Genomic DNA, 22286 nt, shown 5'->3' with positions numbered 1-22286 from the left:
ATATGCCCAACCTTCCGAAGCCTCTTCATGTGTACAGCTACCCCACACCCAATGGTCTCTCCGTCCCAATCTACCTCAATGAGTTGAAAAGGGTGTATCCGAATCTCGATTACGAGTGAGTAATCCGCTGGTCCCAGAGAATCCTAGCCTCTGACAACCTATTTTCCATCAGTTTCACCAATATCGACAGTGAAGAGGGCGTCAAGCAAGTACATGTCCTCCAGTAAACGTGCATCAGCCACACAGAAGCTTACCCCTTGCCTTAGGTTCCTTGGTTTGTCAATGTAAACCCCAACGCATCCATTCCGGCCCTCGTCGACGTCAAGCGCGGCAACTTCGCCGTCTTCGAGACATCTGCGATTCTCCTCTACATTGCCCAACACTACGACCCGGACTATCACTTCTGGTTCAGTTCCTCCGAGGATCCTGACGATTATAGCCAAATGTTGCAATGGTTATTCTGGGCTGTAAGCGATTTGTTCGTTTTCTTGTGGTCTAGGTAGGGGCTTACAGCGTCTCAAGCACGGGGGACTGGACCCAATGCAGAGACAGGGTGCGCTCGACGTCTCCATGCCCGTGAAGGAAATCTTACCTCCAAGCAGCCGCGGAATTCTTTGGCAACAGCTCTGACGAGGACAGTAAGAAACGTGAGTATCAACCTTACATGCACATGGAGCAGAGCTCACGTTCACGTAGGCTATTGCGATGAAGCTAGCCGGATCTATGGTGTTCTTGAGGCCAGGCTAGAGAACCGGGACTTCGTTGCAGGGCATGGTCGAGGGAAGTATACCATTGCGGATATGAAGATGCTTCCTTGGATTCGGGAACATAAAGATGTCGGGATTGATCTGAAAGACTTTCCCAATATACAGAGATGTGCGGAGCAGTGTATGAGTAGGGAAGGGACCAAGACTGGATTGAGAGTCGGTTTGGACGAAGTGAAGTAGTGTACCAGGATCTAATCAGGACCTACTTAGTAGTCGTCCATAATCTCCGAATATACATACCACGTGATATATACTTTTTGGAGTGGGCTTCGCATCTATCCCTAATGAACGTTTACATGCTACCACCATGTTCGCGCGCCAATTACGGCGCGTGTCTCTGAATACCCATTCCCGACGCTTTTTGAACACCAAATCGCCAGGGAATCCTCCACAAGATGGTCTCGGGAAAGAGGTACCGCTGTCACATCCTCGAGATCCCGGCACCCAGTCAGGCAGTTCCAGTACGAACAGCGCTGGAGGACCACCACCGCCTGGTAGCGGCAATTCGACGACAGCGACGAAAGGTTCTCCGATACCAACTGGCAACCACATAGTTCCCCATACGGGCCTCTTGAGTGGACGCTCCGGCTCGTTCCATAGCCCGTCATATACCAGCCCTCCCTTTAATACCCATGCATTCTTCACCGCACTCGAAAGGACATTCCCCGAATCAACAGCTCGCAGTCTCATGCGTGCGACCCGTGCCCTCCTTGTGGATCGTATTGGAAGAGTCAGAAGGGAAGGATTGACACAGAAGGACCTCGATAATGTACGTATAGTTCCCCATGGATTAACCCATTCCTTGTAGGCCCATTTCCAACAAAATCTTAGCAAGCTTACTTGTTCCGTGCAGCATTGTCTGAGCTGCGTGCAGAGATCACTATGATGACGAAGAATGATTCTGCTGCTATTCGGTCTGCGACTGCTGCATTGAGGAGGGAGGTCGATAGACTGGATGTGAAGATGAAGGAAGATATTGCAAACCTGAAGCATGAGTGCGTTGCTGCGGCCGCTGTGTCTGGGGATGGATTCTAACGCCATTTTGAAGGATCCAAATGGAACTCGACACGAGGAAGAACGAGGCCAAGACGGAGCAGAAGCAGATGAGCATTGCCATTGAGGTCTGTGCTTGGACATCGCCCTGTTCACGACGAAAGTACTGACCGGCCTCGCAGGAACTTTTGAACAAGTCGGTTGTGACTGTCAGTGACCTCCGAACCGACGTGGAGGAAGCTAAATGGGAGATTATGAGGATAGCAGTCTGTACGTTGACATTTACACCTGGTAATCCGACGCTGCAATTCACTACGTTCACCAGTGACATTGGCCGGTTTCGTTCTGGCCATTATCGTCGGAATGGAGATCAAACCCCGACCACCCCCCACTCCTAACCAGCCTCCATCTCCACCTCCTCGAATAGAATCCAGGGATGCGCCGGTGGAAGGCTTTGAGAAATCAGATTATCTGACATAGACAATGGGGTCGTTGGCACTAATCCTAGAGCTCGTTATATCGGTATAATAGGGTTGTCGGTACAATTGCGATGCAACGGACAGGGATATATTAATACAGGGTCGTCGGCCTCTGCTAAGAGGTAATGGGAGGCGGTCGTAATGTGTCCTCTAGATGGTCAACTTTTCTAGTTTGTTCGTTACAGAGTCGGTAGATTCGGAAGTGGTGGCGGGAGGAGGATCTTTCTTTTCCTCGGCGGTGGTAGGAGCGCCAGGTTGTTCGCCATCGGAATCGTCCTCCCAGTTGTCCCGCACAGGCGTAGCGGCAGCAGCAGCTTCAGCACGCTCCTTTTCCTTTTTCTCCTTCCTCTTGGCGTTCTTCTTTGCACCTTTCGACATTGGCTTTGAGGTAGATGTTTCTGAGGCTGTAGGGGGTGCCCATCCGATGATGTGACCTTTGGGAAGCTTATTGGCGTCGGCCTGTGCCTGCCTCGTTCCTCTGAATCTCTGGACATCTTCCTGTGGTGTGAAACCGGGCCTAATCTTTAGCTGCTTTCGTACCCTAGAAGCGGCAGTAATTGGTTAGGGCCGGGGCTGCAGCATTGCTTGAAAGGAAAGCATACGAGCCATCTGGACGTCTGGATTCTGGGACGACGCGCTCCAAAGTCTGAGGATCGACGGCAATGCCAGCGACAGACTTTTTAGGGTCGATAGGTGGGAGCGACATGGTGTTACCGAGTGTCTGGTAGACTGGAACTTGAATGTTGTGTCGGACGATGAGATTAGATCCACAGTACTAGTAGCGGACTTTGAATTTCCCGAACAGCAATTGATTTGCACCTTGGCGCGTTCAGACTTGCTCCTTCACATTCAAGAAAATCTCTTCAAAATGCGATATGCAGTGCTCGTAACAGGTCCAGCAGGGGCAGGAAAATCCACCTTCTCAGGAGCGTTTATGACCCATTTGCGTAACTCAAAACGGACAGCGCACCTTGTCAACCTCGACCCAGCGGCCGCACCAGAGAGCTTCGAGTATGAACCAGTCATCGACATCAAGGACCTCATAAGTCTGGAGGATGTCATGAATGAACTCGAATACGGACCTAACGGTGGCCTCGTCTATTGCTTCGAGTGAGTAGACTTGTACAGGCACGGCTCCCGACAACCTTGACTTGTTGTCCAAGGTATCTCATGGAAAATATGGATTGGTTAGAGGAGGAATTGGGCGGCTACGACGATGACTATCTCATCATCGACTGTCCAGGTATGTTTAGATTAGATTGGCGTCAATGATATGCACGGCTACTTACTGCTGTCTTTTAGGACAGATCGAACTCTACACTCACCACCCGTTCCTCCCCACTTTGGTCCAAAATCTCCAGCGCTTGAACATTCGGACATCTGCGGTCTACCTAATCGAGTCTCAATTCATAGAAGACAAGTACAAGTTCTTCAGGTGAGCTCATGGCTCGCTAACGTGCTAAATTTGTGCTGAACGTCCACCCCTGTCAGCGGGGTTCTTTCTGCTATGTCTGCAATGGTTAACCTGGAAATCCCATGGATTAACATAATGTCCAAGATGGACCTAATTCTCCCGAACCCCGAAGATGAAAGCAAAGGAGCGAGGAATGGTCTCAGGAGGCGCAAAGATATCGCACGGTGAGGCTTCTACAGATGCCCCTGTTGAAGTTATTAAGCCTTCCGCAGGTACTTGGATCCTGATCCACTGCTTCTGGCCACCAGGCATGATGACCGCACCCCTGACTCTAACCCACGCTTCCACGCCTTGAATCAAGCGCTCGTCCAACTTGTACGGCATGGTTATCTCTCATCGTTTCTGGAATACGTTAACCTCTCTATACCAGATCGAAGACCATCCCCTCGTTTCGTTCTTGCCACTCGACCTTACAAACACCGATTCCATCGAAACAGTAATCAGCCATATCGATTACACGATGCAGTACGGGGAGGACGAGGAGCCCAAAGAGGTAAGGGCTTAATATCGGTTTCGGTGAAGCAAGCATTGCACACCTTTCTATCATCACATGCTCTACGGGTTCAGAGATAGTCCGTTAATGACCTTTCTCTTATCTAGCCCCATGACCTCGACGAAGGCGATTTCCAGGACTTAGAGTAACGAGCGACTCAAAGCGGCTTACAAGATTCAGCATCCAGAAGGCTCGAGGCAAGGTCCGCGTGGGTCAGCGGCAAGGAGCTGGTTCGTAGAGCTCACAACCTGATATGAGATCCGTCGTGGAGTAGGGAGCAAACGGAAGGGATAAAACTCCACTTGCACAGAGCTTCTCACCTTCAAGCATTGGCAATGCTGGTAACTGAATATTGCCCCTGTGGTTCGGAAATAGACGTCAGAAATGATTTTGATGAGCAGTAACACGTGGTGACCGAGAGGGCGGTGCTTTTGATGACATAGGGAATATACGTTACGGTTCGGTTCTGGTTTGTGGACCTTCTTTACTTCTTTCTACATTCGATCTTGTGCGCTTTCTTTTCTTATATTAACCCGTCTAGTTTCTCTACTCCTACCCTTTTAACCGAAATGACAACCTATTACCCGTCACAAGCTGGGTATGCTCAGACCCAGCCGGTCATGTATGCCAACTCTGGCTACGCTCCAACTGCGGGCTATCCACAACCAGTCTATGGCCAACCCGCCGGCGTCATGTATGTGCCCTCTTCCTCTTACTCTTATCCTTCCTACGGCGGACACCACCATCGCCGTCGTCGTTCTCGTCGCTCCTGGCGCTGGCCTTGGCAATATGGACAAACTCCTTACGTCTCCTCGTCTTACTACAGTGGTGTCCCTCAAGTGATGTCTACTGCCATGCCCGTCCAAGCGGCCCCGGTTATGCAAATGGTATGTGCCAATACCTGCTTTTCAATTTCCGCATGCTCACCAGAAGCCTGATGTTGCTCGGCCACGCCTCCCTCCCTGGATCCGATAATCTAATCAGCAACCTGGCATGGGCGGTTACTACCAGGGATTCAACCCACACCAACTGACATGGGGCCAGCGGATACGACTCTTCTTCGGCCTCGCCCCTACCCCTTCGTTCAAGTACAGGTCTGACAAGAATAGCTGGGGCTTTATGGGCTACTCGAGACGCCAAAGGTTCATCGATCCCCGAACCGGAGGAGAGGTCGATCGCCATGGCAGACCCGTAATACGAGTTTGAGGACCCCTCTTCCCTCCACTCGATGCCCCACACATAACAGGGACCTACAGTTATTCCGACACTATTTAACGACTGCGACGACTGCACGATATTTCTTATTCCATGTACACCACCCCTTCATCCAGACTCTTGTCCAATTGATGATGACTTGCGTTCCGGAGAACAAACCAATCTGTGAAGGCGGAATACCTACAGGTCTAGACTGAATAATGAGAACGTACGGATAAAATACAGAAGGCTGTGTAAGTACGATAGGTGCTCCATAGGCTGGACGTAAAAAAGGCGAAAGAATTTACAATAAAAATAAAGATAAAGAAATGTATGGGTGGTTGAAGGACGAATTACCAAAGGGAGGACACGAGCGTCAATCCATGTCAACGTCATCGTCCACAGGAAGTTCAGCCTCCTTCTTTAAGGAAGCCGCTTGAAGCCACATCTCAACCTGAGTTTGCACTTCGGACACAACGTCAACGACGTGTTGACGCGCTCGGACTTGAGCCGGGTCGTCACGTACACCCTCCCAGAGGACGGCAAGATTGACTTCAATCTGCAATGATGTTTTGAGCAACGCATCAGCAAAGACAGCTATTCCCCTACCTTTTGCGCAAGGTTTCCGAGGGCCTCGTCCAGGGCTTCGCCTATCGCAGCCGCACCTTGATCGAGTCGATCCATTAAAACGCCAGCACCGTCGTCGAATATGTCGTCTTTGATTTCATCGAGGAACGAGCGGAAGTATGCTTTTTGCCGAGCTACACTGCCTTTCCCGGTGAAAGTCATGGCCTCATCGTATCCATCGCGAAGCTGTTCTTGGACGTGAGGCGAGAGTAAACGGGAAGTCTCCTTCTGTTCCGTGTTCATGGTCTCGCGGATAGTGGTCATTGTCTTTTGTAGCGCGGCCTTGGCCTCCTCCAAACACGCCTCCCCTTGCAAACGAGTGCGGTCTTTCAAGCCTGGAGCAGCTGACTCCTCCACCTCTTTCAGCAAGTTGGTGATTGACTGCATGGTGGATGATTCGAAGTGGCCAAAAAGATCTGATTCGAACAACTGTCCCCAGGAGTGCGCGATGCTCTTCGTGAACGGATTAATCAATTCGACGTTGAGATCCCGACGCCATGCACCATGTCGACGCAAAGCTGGCAATAGAGTTAGCAGGTGATGGCCACAGCGTGGTCGCTACTCACTGGCTCTGAACGTGCTCCAGTGCATTGAAGCAGTAAACTCATCGAGAAGAGGAATGGCGGCACTCGAAGCCTAGTGAGGCAGGGTTAGCGCCATTTGGCTTTGCCAAAGAATTCACTTACGGCCGCTGCTCCAGTTTTGCATTTCTCCTCCAAGTTGTCCTTAAATTTGGCCTTCAAGTCTTCAACGCATTCATCAACCAAAGCCGAAAATTCCTGTGCGATTCCTATCAGTGAAAGGTCGTCCAGTGGCATCCAAAGGTTGACGGACCATGCACAGTCTAGGCGTGATGCCCACTGGCTGCCCATTGGCATCGAGCTTCGGTTCCGGTTTGTTCATGTGGTATAGGTCATCGATACCGGCGCCCAGCCGCCCTAAGACATCTTGTAGGGGGTCGTTGTTGAGGTCGGCCCAAATGTTGCCAGGCATGGGTGCTGGGGGCTCCTCAGGTTCGTTGAATCCCCGCGATTCCCACTTTTCTTGTAAGAGTGCACGATCGGCAGCCGTGACATCGTTGATGCCGTCGACATAGCTTTGAACAGACTTAGCGAATAAAGCAAGCTGGGTCATGAAGTTTCTAACACCTCGTTCCCGAGATGCGATGGTAAGCTGGTGACACCATGCCTGCAGGTCGGGGATTCCCGTGTCGCGCACATTAGAGAAACAGCTTGGCTCGCCGTCCCCCTTAACTTGACCTGCTGACTATTCAGAAGATATTCGCTGGGCCCAACCAGAGAGTGCAGTACCTTTCAATCTGACGTAGTCCCTGCTGGAACAAGTGAAGACGGGAAGATCAATGGCGGCATAGTCTGACAGTAGTTTGAACCAGGAGTGACACATTGAACGTAGGCGACAAACACACCTCGAAGATTGACTGACGGGTCGAAATTGTCAGGATCGCGTTCCTCGGCAGCGGCATCTAGATTATCGGTAAGAAGACATGTTTGAGACTGGAAATGCCGTGCGCACCGTCCAACTCCTTCAAACCAGTTCGGAAATCTTCCTTCAAAACGTCCCGTGAAAACTGTTTACCTATGTCAGAAGGGGGCCATGCAACGATGGGCAGCTTTACGCACCTCGGAGCGCTTCTTGGAGCAGAATGCATTTTTCTCCTTTTGAACTTTGGTCAACTGTTTTTCAAGTACTGAGATACGGTCGGCTGCCTCGCTCTTTTCCGCTTTAGCCTCCTTCAACTTCTTCCGGGTTTCCTTGATCGCGTCTTCAAGAGACGAAATCTTGGCTGTAAGACTCTCTTCAGTCTCTTCTTCAGGCTCAATCAGTTCTTCCACCTCAATGGCAGACTCGTCGTCCGAGTCATTTTGAGATGCAGTCGATTCATCGGAGTCGGAATCGCTTTCGTCGGAATCAGACGCTTCGCTTTCGCTTTCTGACGAGGAGGAAATATCGTCCTCTTCATCGTCTTCATCATCTTCCTCGTCGCTCATGGCGCTGCTTCGGCGACGCTTGCTCGGGCCTTGCTTCCCATCGCGCTTGTTCTTCCTTTTCTTGCTCGCCGACATGGTATGTTTCTTGGCAAACTTGGAGGTGTAGGGTTCGCCGTTTTCCAATGCGTCGAGATGATTTTTGTGGTCTGCCAAACGCTCTCGTTTGTCCTTCATGTCCGCTTCAATTCCTAGGTGATAGAAATGAGCTACAGGTTTGATTGCGCTTTATCCACGCTACCTTTGACAAGTTTCTCGGCGACGCTCTTCTTCTGCTTCTGTTCTTTGATTTGGTCGTTGACCGAATCAATGTGCTCTTCGATATCGAGCAGCTCGGGATCGTCGTGAAGCTGGAGGGCGTGAATGACCTCTGAGCAGGATATATCGTCACATTTGCTCGCAATGAAGGTGATGCAATGGTCATCGTAGCTAAGTATTCATTAGTTGCTGGTCCCAGTGGCCAAGGAAATCGGTACCTACTTTCCATCTGAGGACAAAAGTTACATTTCCGCGATCAGTTCCTGGTGCTGCAAACGAGAAGCAGACTGCCTACCCACTGGAGGATGAAATCAGTAATTGGTATGATTTTCTTCGAGACGAATCACGTACTCATAAGTTGCATCTTGAACGCGTCGCCAAGAAGATCTGGGTGTTTATCAGAGGAGTCCTATCGCAGAAAAAGGACCACTACCTTTGGCGGTTTTATCGTCGACTGCCCTGGTAATGGGGGCGAGGATCCAAATGCAGTTAGCCTTCTTCATGTAATCCTTTGCGATGTTGTTCCGCGCAGCGTTAGCATCGGCAACACCTATTGATTGATTCAGTGCCATTATTTACCGCCGTCGATGAATGTCACTCGCCTGGAAGATCGACAAGAACCGCTCCTGTCGAAAGGGCTTTGGCGGGACAACGAACATTGACTTGGCGAATCAGAGGCCAGAGAGCAGGAGCGTTTGCATCGGACTGGCCCTTATCTTTGCTTCCTCTCACCACGGCCAGTTGCTTACCGGCCGCTTCGCGCACTTTGTCCATTACACTCTTTTCCTTTTTCTTTTCCTTCTTCTTGTCTTTCTTGTCGCCACGCTTTTGATCCTTCGAGTCGATATACTTGGCAATCTCCTTCCCAAACTGCTTGGAGTCTTTGGCCACGATCTTCTTTGTAGTTCCCAGAATGTTACGAAGGTCTGCACATCGAAGTCAACAGGGCATACAAGGGAAGGGATTGGCGTGAAGCACTAACTTTGATCGTAATTGATGATTTGGTCAGGGGTCATCTTGACCAGTTCTTCGATAGAGATTGCGGGGTACAAAGCGTGGACCTGTACAACAGATAAGGATGGATAGGGCGGGACTCAAAAGTGACTACGCACCTTCTGCCAAGCGATACCGGCATCGCTCTTCAAGTCTGTGGTGCGCTTGACCTTGCCGTCCTCTTCAGTGAGATCGTGCAAAAGGACTGAGAGCTCCTGGCGCCATTCCTCCTCTGATAGAAAAGATACATCGCCATCGATAGTCCCCTTCTTGTGGTAAGAAATTTCGGTGACAACAGCGGTGCAAGCTTCAAATGGATTTCAGCCGCGACGCATCACGATATTCCCAGGCGACATACCGCGCATTCCACTGGTGGGCACAATGTTATCTGGCAAGAATTAGAGAACTATTTTAACGGCTAACACGATGAAGACGCCTACCATCCAATACAGCGTTCAAAATAGATGACTTCCCGGCGCCTGTCGCTCCACATACTGCGATCAACGTGGTTGGTGTACTTTGATTCTTCAAACTAACAGGAAAGCGCGACAATTTTCAGAACGACGCGTCGATGATGCGCTCATATGGGAACATACTTTTGAATCTCCCTCTTCCAAACTTCTTGCCGCATCTTACTACCCAGAACCAATTTGTTGATACGCTCTTGCAGTGACTCGATCATTTTCAGGCCTTCTGAGAGCGCGCCTTCGGGTGTGTAGGCGATGTCGGTGACGTTTTTGTAGACGGTGTACTTCACTTTTTCCGGTGATTCATATCGAGGAGCCTCCATCATGGGCACATCCTGCTGTTGGGGCAACTCATGTTTCACTTCAGTTTTGACCTGCGACGTGTCATTAGTCGCCGACACGTCGAGGTCGTGGGGCAACGCGACAACTCACAGGCTGCGGTTCCTCTTGCTTGACGTTGCTCGACGCGATATTACCTGTCGGAACTCCGTTGAAGGGGTTAAGTGGCGGTATTGCACCGTCGCGCGGCTCCGGTTTCACGTAGAAGGACTGTATGCAAAGAGTCATTAGCGCGATGACCCTTGTGTATGTCGGGGTAAACGTGATGCTGACCATGTTGCCGTTCTCCTTGTAACTCATCACCGCTGGAACGAGACAAAGCAGCGGCTGGAGGCGGAAATTGGAAAGCAACAGTTAGTGGGGGATGGTGTCTTGGTGACTCTTCGGTGGCGAGCGGGCTATAACTTCTTCCTTAATAAACGGTGGGAACAAACAAGTGCAAGCAACGCGTTGCTAAATTGGGTGTCGCGTCAATTATCGCGCGTTGGCACATTATCGCGACGGACTTCCCGAAGATCGCTTTGGATAGACAAGACAGCAAAGTTAAGCAAAGAAACTATTCTAAAACAATCTACGGCCGATGCGGACGCCAGTGATCTCTCATACTTCTCGCTACATCGATCTCGGCTCTGGAAAGGCTGTTAATGGGGGCCATTTGCCGAGTCCGAGACACCTCTGCGCGATGCACCGCGTCCAAAGACCTCGAACCTCCACCTAGAAGCAACGCTCGGCCTTGAAGAAATCTTTCGACTTCTTCTTCCTGGTGTTGTTCCGAAAATTGAAGACCGCTGAAAACATCGCTCGATGTTGCGGTACTGTCCTCGAGGATGCCTTCCGAACCCGTTGGCATCTGGGAAGAGTCCAATCTATCGGCCTGTTGTGCCTCCACCGCCACATCTACTTCTGCACTCCAGGAGAGCTTCTGTCCCGGGTCTTGGCCGGAAGGTGGGTGAGCAATTTGGTCTTCCGAACAACGTCGATCACCGTCAAGATACCCACAGGTGCCGCTTGGGAAGTCCGAATACCCATCGTGGACTATGTCAGGGAAAGTGTCGACGGCGTCATAGGGCCATCGAGCGTGGGCCCCAGAGAATGGAAGGGTCTGGCTAGCAGTGTAGGGCTGTGACATGAGTGGAGCCTGGGCCGCGCCAAATGAGTGCCCCCCGCCATAGGAGTCGGTAGGCGATTGCCAAGGACCATATTCGTGACAGTCTGTAAATTCCGGAAGTCCGTGGCCAATATCCAAAACGCTTTGAGCAGACGGAGAAAACTGGATTTTGCTGTAAATTTCAGCTCCGTATCCAGTGTGGACACCGATGTCTGACAAGATAATCGAGTCGGACAGTACCTCGCGTGACCTTCTGCTGAAAGTATCCGCTCCATGGGGGATGTGCTGCGCCGAGTAAGGTAGATCCAGGTCGTCCTCTGTCACGGAAAACGCAGCAGCGGGCCGTTCAGACAGGAAGCATGAGCTGTCGCCCACATTGCTAAGGGCACAACGGGTAAAGATGCTGGCCTCTTTGAAGGGTTCCACGGGTTCCGTCGATGGTGGCGGGAAAAAAGTGGGAACCGTTTCTTTCCTACTATGGACTTCTGGCTCCTTTTGAAAGAATCGCGAAACGACTACCACCGAAGGCGCTTGTTTAATAGGCTGTCGGCCGGCAGAGAGCTCTATTATGCGCGACACGGAGTCGGAGGGTGCCAAAGAGACCTCGGTATTTGTCGCACCAGGTCTACTGTTCGAGCGAGGAGTGACCGAATGGACAGTGGTTTTCGGTTGGTTATGTGAAGCACGCGATTCTCCTGGAGGTGCCACTGTGGCTTTACTTTGGACAACGACCGAAGTATCGCAAGAGGGAAGGACAGCACTAGATCGTTCGATGTCCCAGACTATTGATTCTGAACGAGCGGGCCTTTCCTGTGAAACTGATGAGTTTCGCTTCCATCAAGACGACTATTCACCCACCTGAGATCGCTTCTCTGGGCTGGCTTTTGGGCTCACAGATTTGACCGATTGCTGCTTTTGTCTTTTTCGAGGGCGAGCACTGGGCGACGATGGTGGATGGGAGGGAGGTCGAGAGACTGAATGCGTCTCGTTCCCATGACCCGACTCCTTTATCTTCCCGTTTCCAGGCTCTTTTGGCTTTGCGTTCTGTACAGTGTTTAGAAATCTTGCCTCAGAAAAAGCGTTCTTTGACTGTTTTCTCTTGGCAGTAGACGTCTTCGCTGATGCCTTTCCCCTCGAGAAGACACCAATGGGCCCAATATTTCGTTCCATCTATTTCTCGACGTTGAGAAACGAAGCCCCCGTGGCGACTGTGCGAGGGACACTCACAGTTAATCGAGACTTTCCAACGTTGGTTGCATGGAAGCCGTGAATCAAGGCCAATCCTGCAGGGGCCTTCGGACGGGTCGCTTTCTTTTTCTTCTTATACGATCCTTCATGGCCCTCCAGCTCACCGTCCTCCGAAGAGATAGGTGACTTATGTTGGGGCCTCACGATTTTGCGTCTGACCTGTCGTTTTTCGCGACGCCCCTTCAGTCCTGAAAATGCCACAGCCACTCAATGTCTGTAAGCCGGCAAGGTAGAGGAGGACGCTTACGTTCTTCATGTTCAATGAGTTCTTGACTTTTCTCCGGCAGGTCCTCGCCCTCCTGCACCTCCTTGTGCACTCTGTCTGGGTCGGCGTGCTCCGCCACCTGTTTAAAAGAGACCCCAGTACTTTTTGGCGGCGGGTCTGTGCTGTCGCTGTCGCGTTGTTGGCGAGAAGGCCTCTTCAACGTGTCGAGGCGGGTGGCCCGAGACTGTGTCGCGACGACAGACCCCTGGGTCAAGTAACGGAGAGCACTGTCGCGATCACCTGTAATTTCATCAGGTCCAGAACGCTTAGTAGAGGGATTTACGGCAAGATGACCAGAGGTAGCGCGAGGGTTGCGGGGTTTTAATATGGGCGTTGCGAGACCAAGGTCAATGAGATTGTCGGGGCGCGAGGAGACAGTTCTAGCTGCCTCAGAAACAGGTACGGTATGCCCAGTGTCGCAAGATTCGTCCCGCCAAGAGTCGAAATACGCCTTTCCTAGCTGCGAATAGATGGCCTGGTTCGCTCGTTGCTCCTGGATGAAAGAAGTAATCAAGTCCGACTTGCTCACGGGCGGTAAGGATTGTAAGCTCGAATCAAGTCCATTTTCCCTGCTCATATCCATTGGTTCCTTGTATGTAGCCCGCGTCCGACCCGAGTCCTTTCGCTCCAGAAGGGTTGCCAGGCGATTCGCAACAGAGAAGGGTATTCCAGAGTTGATCGAGTTGACAAGAGACGACTTCTGGTACTCTGCACCTTGAAATGATGTCACGGTATCTCCAGGCAATCGGGTCGGCGGAAGACGACAGTGCGTTGTAACCATGTATTACTATTACTACTGAACAATCTAAATGGTGTGATATTATATGTACATTTACAATTTCTGGACAACGAGTGCAGAGGCAGCTCCACCCTACGGAGGAATGGTAAGGATCTTGAAAAGGGAAGCGAACGAAATGCCAACTTACTCCGTTGCAAATAGCAGCGGCACCATATTGACCGGACTTGAGCGCATGGACGAGAGAAACAATGATACGAGAGCCAGAGTTACCGATGGCATGACCGAGAGCAACGGCGCCACTGCGAAATGAGTTAGTCTAATTAAATTCGATGCAAGTTAGCAGAACCGAAGACATACCCATTGACGTTGATCTTGGCGGGATCGATGTTGCAGACCTTCTCGGCAATTCGGACGACAACGGAGAAGGCTTCGTTGAGTTCGAACAGGGAGATGTCGTTGACGGTGAGGTTGGCCTTCTCGAGAGCCTTGGGGAGGGCGACAGTGGGTGCTTCAGGGAAGTCGATGGGCTCAGTGCCGGCATCGGCCCATGCTAAAGTGGATGAATGAGTACGCGCCTGGACGGGTGAAGAAGACCAACGTACAGACAACCTTGGCCAAAGGAGCCAAACCAAGCTCCTTGGCCTTGTCGGCGGACATGAGGATCAAAGCAGAGGCACCGTCGCTCAGAGGTGAAGAGTTGGCGGCAGTGATGACACCACCGTTCTTGAAGGCTGATCGGAGGGAGGGAACCTTGTCGAAAATGACACGGGTGAATTCTTCATCCTCACGAACAATGGTATCGCCCTTCTTGCCCTTGACGGTCACAGGCACGACCTCGGCATCGAAAGCACCCTCCTTCCATGCGCGTGCAGCACGCTTGTATGACTCGATGGCATGCTCATCCAACGACTGTCGAGTGAGACCATGCTTCTCAGCAGCGTGCTCACCACAGTTGCCCATGGCGAAGTTGTTGTAGACGTCCCAGAGGCCATCGTTCTCCAAGGAATCACGGGTGGTGAACTTGCCGAATGCAGGGTTCTGTCGGGGCAGCAGGAAGCTGATGAAGAATGATAAATCGATGGCCTGGGAGATGGAAGGACTACGGAACACTTACGGGGCGTTGCTCATGCTTTCCATACCACCTGCTGCGACCACGGAACGCTCACCAAGCTTGATACTCTGGGCAGCAAGCATGATGGACTTCATTCCACTGGCGCAAACCTTGTTGATAGTGGTCGCATCCGAGCTAGTACGGAGACCAGCACCGAGGGCGACTTGACGCGCAGGGGATTGACCGACACCAGCCTGGACGACGTTGCCAAAGTAGACCTCCTCAACGAGGGCAGGGTCGATGTTCTTGGATTCGAGAGCATGCTTCAAGGCAATCGAACCAAGCTGGGGCGCGGTGAAGGACTTGAGGGCACCATTGAAGGAGCCAACAGGGGTACGGGAAGCAGAGACGATGACGACCTCGTTAGACTGGGAGAGCACGTAAGGACTGGATGCGAAGCTGGAGGAAAAGAATGACTTGCCATTGAACGGGTAAATGATGGGGTAGAAAAGCGAGTTGTGGTGGCTAGACGCGACAACAACATGTCTTTATAGGAAAACGGAGTTTGTCTAGTTTGGACCTTTCGGATAAAAGCGAAGTAATCTTGATGAGGATCGTATGATAATTATCGATAGAGCTCGGTCAGCTACACACCTGGTGCCACGACAAAAATCTAAGTCCTGTGTCACAGCGAGGTGGTCTGAGGGACGTAAAGGGCGACTCCCACCGCCGTCGCCGACTTTATAACAGCCCTTCCTAGTCATGATCCGGTCCATTTTCATGTGCTTTTGCACACACGGTGCTCCACTTGACCCATTTCACATTTTCTATCTACCACCACCAAAATTATTACAATCTGCTCGACGTCTTTCTTCTGCATATCGAGCACACAATTTTGGACCCTTTCTCTCGACTTACAGATTCAGGACCGCTCCGACAGCCATCAACCACAACTCCAACCACCGCTCCAGTCTATGTTCCGGCGTCCAGTCCGGCTGCTCTGCTTCCCGGACCAGTTCCTCCACGGCCCTTTCCGTCTCGCAAGGATGTAGGTACCAACATGGCGTTCCAAGCGACGGGTGTTCTCCTTGCGACAGAAGAGGGAAGGGCGCGTTGGGCAGGGTTAGAGCGAACCCTGTTGATGCGGCGCCTTCGGGGAGCTCGAACTTGAAGAGTGGACTTGCCAGCAACTTATCGAGGGATAAAGGAGCGCCAGCTTGGAAATGGTACATTAGAGACACATTCACACTGCGACGGTAAGAGTAGCGACAAACTCGTATCATGTACAGTGAAATAAAAAGCAGGAACCTGAAAAGTGGCGGAAAAGACGACGAATTGCTGAGATAGCACGCTTTCCACATCACCCGGTGTAGATCCTGTAGCAACATCATCCTGACAAACAACCTCTTCCTGACCGAATTCCTGACCGAGTTCCTGACCGAGTTCCTCCTCAAATGCACCAGGTGACGCTGTGCGCGCGTATCGCTTCGTTCGGGCGAGATAGCCGTACGGGTACGGGTTGTGCCAAACCCAATCAGTATAGGCGTGTGTGCGCGGGTCTAGTGGTGATTCTGAGGACCATTTCGTCGCAAGTGACTTGCAAGCTGCTTCGAATTGCTGACGGGTGAACATATTCGGAGAACGAGAAAGATGCCGGTTCGGCTGCGAGCCACCATCAATCCAGAGTTGTACAGTTGCAGAAATAAGGTTCAGCCACCCGGCCGTTGCCGGCGTGGTCCCCGACAGTGCAACACGGGAAAGTGGTCGGAAGCACACAAATCTCAGGCCTTCTTCGTCGTCGTCGTCCTCAGCGGTCCACTCTTTGCCGCCGACGCATTTTAAAATCTCATCATGGCTGTAGGGAAGGTAAGATTGCCCCTTGGTCAAATTTTGGTCCATCAGTAACCATGTCTGTAGAACAAGCGCCTCTCCAAGGGCAAGAAGGGTCTCAAGAAGAAGGTCGTTGACCCCTTCACTCGCAAGGGTGAGCATTGAACACATCATAACAAGAAGGAACATCAGTGTTGACAAGGAACGCTAGATTGGTATGATATCAAGGCCCCTTCGATCTTCGAAACCCGAAATGTTGGAAAGACTCTCGTCAACCGATCCCAGGGCTTGAGTATGTCCAATTACCGGTCAAATCAAGGCATCTGCTTATATCGCGAATGTAGAGAACGCCAATGACTCCCTCCGTGGCCGTATCATCGAGGTTTCCCTGGCCGACTTGAACAAGGACGAGGAGCAATCCTTCCGCAAGATCAAGCTGCGTGTCGATGAAATCCAAGGCCGCAACTGCCTCACCAACTTCCACGGCATGGACTTCACCTCCGATAAACTTCGCTCCCTTGTCCGCAAATGGCAAACCCTCGTCGAGGCTCATGTTGATGTCAAGACCACCGACGGTTACCTCCTCCGCCTCTTCGCCATTGGTTTCACCAAGCGAAGACCCACCCAAGTGAAAAAGACCACCTACGCCCAAACCGCACAGGTCCGTGAGCTCAGGAAGAAGATGTTCGAGATCATCACCCGTGAGGCCACCAGCTGCGACTTGAAGGAGTTGGTCCAGAAATTCGTGCCAGAGGCTATCGGTCGTGAGATCGAGAAGGCCTCTCGCAGCATCTACCCCTTGCAGAACGTCTACATCCGCAAGGCCAAAATCCTCAAGGCACCCAAATTCGATGTCTCCAAGTTGTTGGAGCTCCACGGCGACTCGACGGACGTCCGTATTTTTCTTTTGATCTTTGGCTGCGTCTCGTCTAACCCTATTTACAGGAGAGCGGTACCCGCGTTACCAAGGACTTCAAGGAGCCCGAGGTGTTGGAATCTGTGTAAATCATGTAGTTTTTCGCGCCATCATCATTCCATTCCGCATTATGCCTTGTTATGCCCGAAATTATATGAGCTATGCATGAGACCAAAGTTTTCTACCCTGAGTTAGTGAGATCGGTAAAGGTGTATCCATGTCCCGGGTAGCCCAGAGAAACCGAGAGCGAGTATAACAAGCCGCTCGGATAGCTCTCCGTTTTGACCTCCTACCCTTTTCTTTCCTCCCTACAATATGGCCGACGTCGACCTCATCAAGAGCCGATTGACCTCCCACCCAGATTTCCCCAAAAAGGTGGGTATTTTCAGAGAGTTTTCTGAGCGCGCTTGTTCATAGGAGCTATCGTAAAACAGGGGATTGTCTTTTTGGACATTTTTCCAATCTTGAGAGACCCTCTCGTCTTCGAGACGCTCATCTCGCACATCGTCCAGCACATCGCCTCGCACACTCTCGCCCTTACTCCCACCAAAAAAATAGACGCTATCGTCGGTTTGGACGCTCGGGGCTTCCTTTTGGGTCCAATCATCGCCCTGAGGCTTGGTGCTGCTTTTGTGCCAGTCAGGAAGAAGGGCAAGCTCCCTGGAGAAACCACTTCCGTTACCTACGAGAAGGAATATGGCGCGGTGAGTAGCATGGTCACTGCTTTGGAACGCCTCGGCTAACGGAAACTTGCAGGATTCCTTTGAAATTCAAACGGATGCAATCAAGCCAGGACAGACTGTAGTTATCATCGATGACTTGATTGCAACTGGTCAGTCAGTCCTGTATCAATCCGACTGCTTGCCACTCACCTTCCGATTATCAGGCGGTTCCGCCAAGGCCGCAGGCGAGCTAGTCGAGAAACTCGGAGGCAAGACTCTAGAATACATCTTCATCATCGAGCTCCTCTTCCTCAAAGCCTCCTCCAAGCTCAACGCTCCCGTCTATTCCATTGTCCAAAGCGAAGACTAACCAAATAAGTTAACGACGATAGATTTAACATATATCTAGAGGGGATATCTGACCCGGATGTTATATTAACAACCGAGTGTTTAGAAGAGGGTGACTGTTAATGTACAATATACGACTCCTGGGATCCTCTTCCTCTTCCTGCTTGCTCTCCTTTAGTTTAGGTTCTTCTTCCTGTGTTTTTGTATTGGGCGTCGGCGGTAAGCTGAACGACGATACTGCCAGTTGCTTATTGCCTTCGGCCTCTGCCGCCTCGAGGAGATCAAGGAGTGCAAGTCCCACTTTGTTGGTGACGAGAACGACGGCAGTCTCATTGACCTTACCTGCTACAAGCAGGTCTTCTGCCCCTGCGCTAGGGTTTATGGGCTCGTCTCCGTCACTGATGACTAGGACAGCTACTGCGGAGGCATCGCGGGCTTGTTTCAGCTTTTCTAAAAAGCTGCAAGTACCGCGATGAACCATGAGCACGCTACCCGGATAAGAATACTGGTACGGTTCGCAGCCCCGGTCGTTGTCCTTGTCATAGAAGATAGGAAGGTATTCTGGCGCTGACGATGTTTCCGACTTGACGACATCGAGGAAATGGGCACCGAACTGTGCGGTTGAAGCCGTGACCACCACGTCTACATCGGCGGGCCGCGGAACATTAGAGTCAGATTCGAGCGTGGATTGTGGGGACAAAGTGTCGAAATCCATAAAGTGGAGGTCGACGGTCCTGTCACGGTCCCATATTGCTGTCTGCGCAAGTTGGCCATTGGCTGGACTCGCAAATAACTCCGTGTCGTTGATGTAGACGACTTGGCCCGGCCGCACGTTGTAAGGACCCACTGAAAGCATCTGTTAACAAAGCACATCCGGGCGAATAGGGAGGGGCGCACGTTTTCGGACGTCGAATCCTTTTCCATCCATCCTCTGAACGATCTTCGTTCGGATGCCAGTGACATTGTTGATAACAAACCCATCCGAAACGACGTCAAGTTTCTTCAAGCTAGGACTGGGATCTTCAGGTACTGTCCCTCCATTCACTGACAGGATGAACTCATAAGACTAGAGGGAATAAGTATTCAATGAGATCAACGAACTAGATACGGGACAGTACAGCACGTACGTATACATCAAGCTTGGGCTTTTCACACCACCCATCCGCAGACCACCACTTCTTGTCCGTTTCGCTGGCTGAAGCACCAACAAGAGATCGAGCATACTCTACATGCGGTCTGTAGCGCACTCCTTGCAATAATCCGGGGAGTTTAGATCCTTTTTCCTGGGGAGAGTAGGCCGGGCATTGGTGGGAGATGAACTTTCTAGATGGAGGTGGCGATGCACGCTTCAGGACTTCGGGGAGCTTGAATATATGGCCTTCGGTGGTTAGTACAAAGTCGGAGTCGTCGCGGTGCAGCGCGTTGTCTTCGTCAAAGAGTAGATATAGATACTGGAGTACAAAGTCAGGTATCGCCGTTACGTTCGAGAGCAAATACTGACTTTGAGGGTTTCAGATAAGGCAAAGGATTCCATTCTGTCATCCCGTTTGTTAGATCGAAGGTCTGCAATTCCTGTTAGGCCACACGGAACTTTCGCCCTCGTAGTGAGGTCAAAAAGAACGCGCTCCCCAACATCGAGATAGAATGGATCCTTGGTCGCCTATCAAGATAATCAATGGGCGAGGCCTGTTCTTCGAACGCAAACGAAGCTTACACGATAAAGATACCAAGTGGATTCGATGAATTCTATGCTCATAGTCAGAACTGCATAAACGCCGGTATAGCAACAGCCTACCTGGTCGTAATGGATATTGATGGGATGTCGCGACTTTGAAGCTGGTATCATAGACCTCAGGAAGCCCGGCGTGATGCTTCCATAGGTTGTAATCTGATTTCAAGGTTTGAACAGCGAATATCACTGACTGAGCACACTTACATAGCATGTGTAGTTTAATGGCCGCTTCGACATCGCCAGCCAGAACTTGAAGCCCAGGCCAGAAGGCAGAAAGAGAGTCAACGGTATAGTAGGCCAGGTCTCCAGTGTTCATATTAACAGGTCGATACTATAGTGGGTCAGTCGAGATATGCGGTCTGGAAATAAAGAACATTACCCAGTAACCATCCAGTGACCTGGAATATCGCATGATAGCAGCATACGCATCGTCCCAGATGTCCAAGAACTCGATTTCACCTGAGCAGAAGGTTATTTTCTGGCAGCAGGCTCAAGTCGGGTGACCTACCGGACATGATATACCACTTCAAGGCGTATTCGTAGAAAGAATCCACTCCAGCGCCGATGCCAGAAACCTCTGGGGGTGTCCATTGCTGAGAAGACTGTTATATTGTTTTCGAACCAGTGGCAAGGGCACCACATACCCCGTTCCAGCTATTGATCGTATTCCCAACGATTCCCAGGTCTGAGCGCCGGTTCCAAATGCCGAAATAGGCCTGAACGGTCAGTCGAGCTAGCGATAGTGAGGGCAGAAAGACAACCCACTTTCTTGGCTGCCTTCTCAAAGCGGTCGTCACCGGTCAGTCTGCTGAGAAGTCCGAACTCCAGTATAAGTGAACCTGCACCGGCAGTGCCTGTTCGATGGTCGGTTAATTCAAGAATCCGCACGGGTGGTTGAGGTCGTACATGTCTCGGTCGTTTCTCCTTTCATTATGCCTTGACGGAGGTTGATCTTTCGATAGTCAGGACGTGACGTCGTTGAATGAATGGGGAATGAATGGACTTACTCGGGCGTATGGGATTCCGGTCGGAGTGGAGAATGCGGGGAGAAGCCTGTCGCCGAGGTCGTATGCAAGTTCCAGCAGCTGACCTCGGTACCAGGGCAAGTAGAATGGTTGATCTGGTTGACTTGCATACAGGTGTCCTGACAAGAGGCCTCCCAATACTCGAATGGTAGTTTCGAAGACCTGGGGTTTCGTGTTCACATCGAACGATACATGTTCAATGACTTTCTTGACGGCTAACTCGAAGCCTGGTCTGTCATCCAGAATGACGAAGCTGTCGAGAACGTCGACAAGGGTTAAAGAGAAGTTGCCTGCAACGTCATTCCTGGCTATGTTTGCTCTACAGAGGATATCAGAGCGGCCCTCGCCGAAGCGAGGAAATGACATACGGGTTGTTCCAGTCAGGTCCTTGACCTGCACAAGATAGCGGAGCCAGCTGAGCCAAGGGTTATTGGGCACTTCTTTCCTAGTAACTGACAGGGCCGCACCTCATCCATAGGAAAAGCTATCATGACTTCAGAGCGCGCCACCAATCGAACGACGGAAGCCACATACCGTGGGTCATATAATTGTCGAATCCATGGTACCACAAGTCCCTCGTCTTCTCGCTGGCATAAACGATGGCCTCTTCAGACTTGTGATAGGAGGTGGGGCCTAAGCGTTACTCACCGAGCAGCTAGCTTTCTCTGAGCAGTCCACCCCGGATTGACGAGAGCGTCCGAGGCGTCTGTTGTTTGAAAGAGGGGGAGTCTAGGGAGGACGACGGTGATCACTGCTATGAGGCATCCTGACCAGTAGGACTCCCACTTCATGAGAGACAACAGCGAAGCCTTGAAAGCTTTGCTGAACTTAGTCTGGGCGACTATAATAGTTTACCGAATCTCCAAAAACTCAGCGAATTTCGAAACGTCGTGGCCCTTCCGTGGACACGATCGTCACACGTGATGGTTTGATTGCCGGCGGATAATTCACCGAGATCTCGCCCAATAAATCTCTGCTCTTAATTCATCGCTGCGATGGCCACTCTCAACGATGTATCCAACATCCTGGGAGAGTATATGCTCAAAGGATGGGTGAGCTGACCTATACAATATAAAAGGCGCATAGCTGATGGTCTTCAGGTCTTGACCGATAAATCTTGCTCAGTATGTGCGACTCCCTTGATGCGTTCCCCGAGAGCAGCTGCGACGGAAGTTTGGTTCTGTGCTAAATGCGACGGTGGTCCACCAGGTATGTCAGCTATCATGCGAAGAACGCCTATACAAAGTCATTTCTTCCAGGATCAGCATTGAA

The 22286-nt window shown here is 51.2% G+C and overlaps 10 protein-coding genes across 10 annotated transcripts; 5 read left to right on the top strand and 5 right to left on the bottom strand.

Moving 5' to 3' along the window:
* Nucleotides 1-2: 2 nt before the first annotated feature.
* Nucleotides 3-2240, top strand: CC1G_14617 (mitochondrial protein; the record flags this gene model as incomplete). The annotated part of the gene is made up of 8 exons (XM_002911140.1): nt 3-115; nt 173-209; nt 267-499; nt 1368-1536; nt 1599-1762; nt 1816-1888; nt 1943-2030; nt 2086-2240. 8 exons carry the CDS (start codon nt 3-5, stop codon nt 2238-2240), a joined length of 1032 nt encoding a protein of 343 aa, XP_002911186.1.
* Nucleotides 2241-2279: 39 nt separating this feature from the next.
* CC1G_00245 (hypothetical protein) lies at nt 2280-3009 on the bottom strand. The gene is made up of 2 exons (XM_001837057.2): nt 2842-3009; nt 2280-2780 (listed from the first exon to the last, which is right to left on the bottom strand). The coding sequence occupies exons 1-2, from the start codon at nt 2943-2945 to the stop codon at nt 2390-2392; spliced, it is 495 nt and encodes a 164-aa protein (XP_001837109.1). The 5' UTR covers nt 2946-3009; the 3' UTR covers nt 2280-2389.
* A 98-nt stretch (nt 3010-3107) lies between these two features.
* On the top strand, nt 3108-4355 carry CC1G_00244 (ATP(GTP)-binding protein Fet5; the record flags this gene model as incomplete). The annotated part of the gene is made up of 7 exons (XM_001837056.1): nt 3108-3349; nt 3403-3482; nt 3542-3674; nt 3731-3877; nt 3926-4028; nt 4084-4206; nt 4314-4355. The coding sequence occupies 7 exons, from the start codon at nt 3108-3110 to the stop codon at nt 4353-4355; spliced, it is 870 nt and encodes a 289-aa protein (XP_001837108.1).
* Nucleotides 4356-4775: 420 nt separating this feature from the next.
* On the top strand, nt 4776-5412 carry CC1G_00243 (hypothetical protein; the record flags this gene model as incomplete). The annotated part of the gene is made up of 2 exons (XM_001837055.2): nt 4776-5093; nt 5251-5412. The coding sequence occupies 2 exons, from the start codon at nt 4776-4778 to the stop codon at nt 5410-5412; spliced, it is 480 nt and encodes a 159-aa protein (XP_001837107.2).
* Nucleotides 5413-5776: 364 nt separating this feature from the next.
* Nucleotides 5777-10390, bottom strand: CC1G_00242 (hypothetical protein; the record flags this gene model as incomplete). The annotated part of the gene is made up of 22 exons (XM_001837054.2): nt 5777-5959; nt 6010-6545; nt 6594-6663; nt 6714-6806; nt 6862-7286; nt 7338-7400; nt 7454-7510; nt 7561-7615; nt 7668-8224; nt 8275-8462; nt 8514-8520; nt 8587-8589; nt 8643-8678; nt 8725-8841; nt 9041-9217; nt 9274-9352; nt 9404-9591; nt 9643-9672; nt 9725-9816; nt 9881-10125; nt 10184-10300; nt 10364-10390. 22 exons carry the CDS (start codon nt 10388-10390, stop codon nt 5777-5779), a joined length of 3345 nt encoding a protein of 1114 aa, XP_001837106.2.
* A 271-nt stretch (nt 10391-10661) lies between these two features.
* On the bottom strand, nt 10662-13492 carry CC1G_00241 (hypothetical protein; the record flags this gene model as incomplete). The annotated part of the gene is made up of 4 exons (XM_001837053.2): nt 10662-12008; nt 12057-12368; nt 12426-12634; nt 12694-13492. The coding sequence occupies 4 exons, from the start codon at nt 13490-13492 to the stop codon at nt 10662-10664; spliced, it is 2667 nt and encodes an 888-aa protein (XP_001837105.2).
* Nucleotides 13493-13543: 51 nt separating this feature from the next.
* On the bottom strand, nt 13544-16133 carry CC1G_14616 (acetyl-CoA acetyltransferase; the record flags this gene model as incomplete). The annotated part of the gene is made up of 8 exons (XM_002911139.1): nt 13544-13582; nt 13638-13749; nt 13808-14000; nt 14053-14507; nt 14565-15026; nt 15156-15308; nt 15420-15717; nt 15776-16133. The coding sequence occupies 8 exons, from the start codon at nt 16131-16133 to the stop codon at nt 13544-13546; spliced, it is 2070 nt and encodes a 689-aa protein (XP_002911185.1).
* A 153-nt stretch (nt 16134-16286) lies between these two features.
* On the top strand, nt 16287-17415 carry CC1G_00238 (40S ribosomal protein S1). Its single transcript, XM_001837050.2, has 5 exons — nt 16287-16367; nt 16419-16485; nt 16543-16623; nt 16676-17223; nt 17277-17415. Exons 1-5 carry the CDS (start codon nt 16353-16355, stop codon nt 17334-17336), a joined length of 771 nt encoding a protein of 256 aa, XP_001837102.1. The 5' UTR covers nt 16287-16352; the 3' UTR covers nt 17337-17415.
* Nucleotides 17416-17562: 147 nt separating this feature from the next.
* CC1G_00237 (adenine phosphoribosyltransferase) lies at nt 17563-18279 on the top strand (the record flags this gene model as incomplete). The annotated part of the gene is made up of 4 exons (XM_001837049.1): nt 17563-17622; nt 17682-17951; nt 18004-18079; nt 18134-18279. The coding sequence occupies 4 exons, from the start codon at nt 17563-17565 to the stop codon at nt 18277-18279; spliced, it is 552 nt and encodes a 183-aa protein (XP_001837101.1).
* Nucleotides 18280-18707: 428 nt separating this feature from the next.
* On the bottom strand, nt 18708-22098 carry CC1G_00236 (ER degradation-enhancing alpha-mannosidase-like 1; the record flags this gene model as incomplete). Its single annotated transcript, XM_001837048.2, has 19 exons — nt 18708-18715; nt 18750-19103; nt 19155-19323; nt 19385-19708; nt 19759-19917; nt 19972-20003; nt 20053-20145; nt 20194-20320; nt 20369-20448; nt 20498-20582; nt 20634-20705; nt 20755-20843; nt 20896-20941; nt 20997-21333; nt 21383-21407; nt 21472-21498; nt 21549-21601; nt 21663-21855; nt 22077-22098. The coding sequence occupies 19 exons, from the start codon at nt 22096-22098 to the stop codon at nt 18708-18710; spliced, it is 2295 nt and encodes a 764-aa protein (XP_001837100.2).
* Between the last annotated feature and the right edge of the window lie 188 nt (nt 22099-22286).

The sequence above is a fragment of the Coprinopsis cinerea genome (assembly GCF_000182895.1).
Source record: "Coprinopsis cinerea okayama7#130 chromosome 5 map unlocalized cont3.5, whole genome shotgun sequence".
Taxonomy (NCBI): Eukaryota; Fungi; Basidiomycota; class Agaricomycetes; order Agaricales; family Psathyrellaceae; genus Coprinopsis; species Coprinopsis cinerea.
Note: the sequence above shows the minus strand (reverse complement) of the source record. Positions and strands in the feature narration are given on the sequence as shown.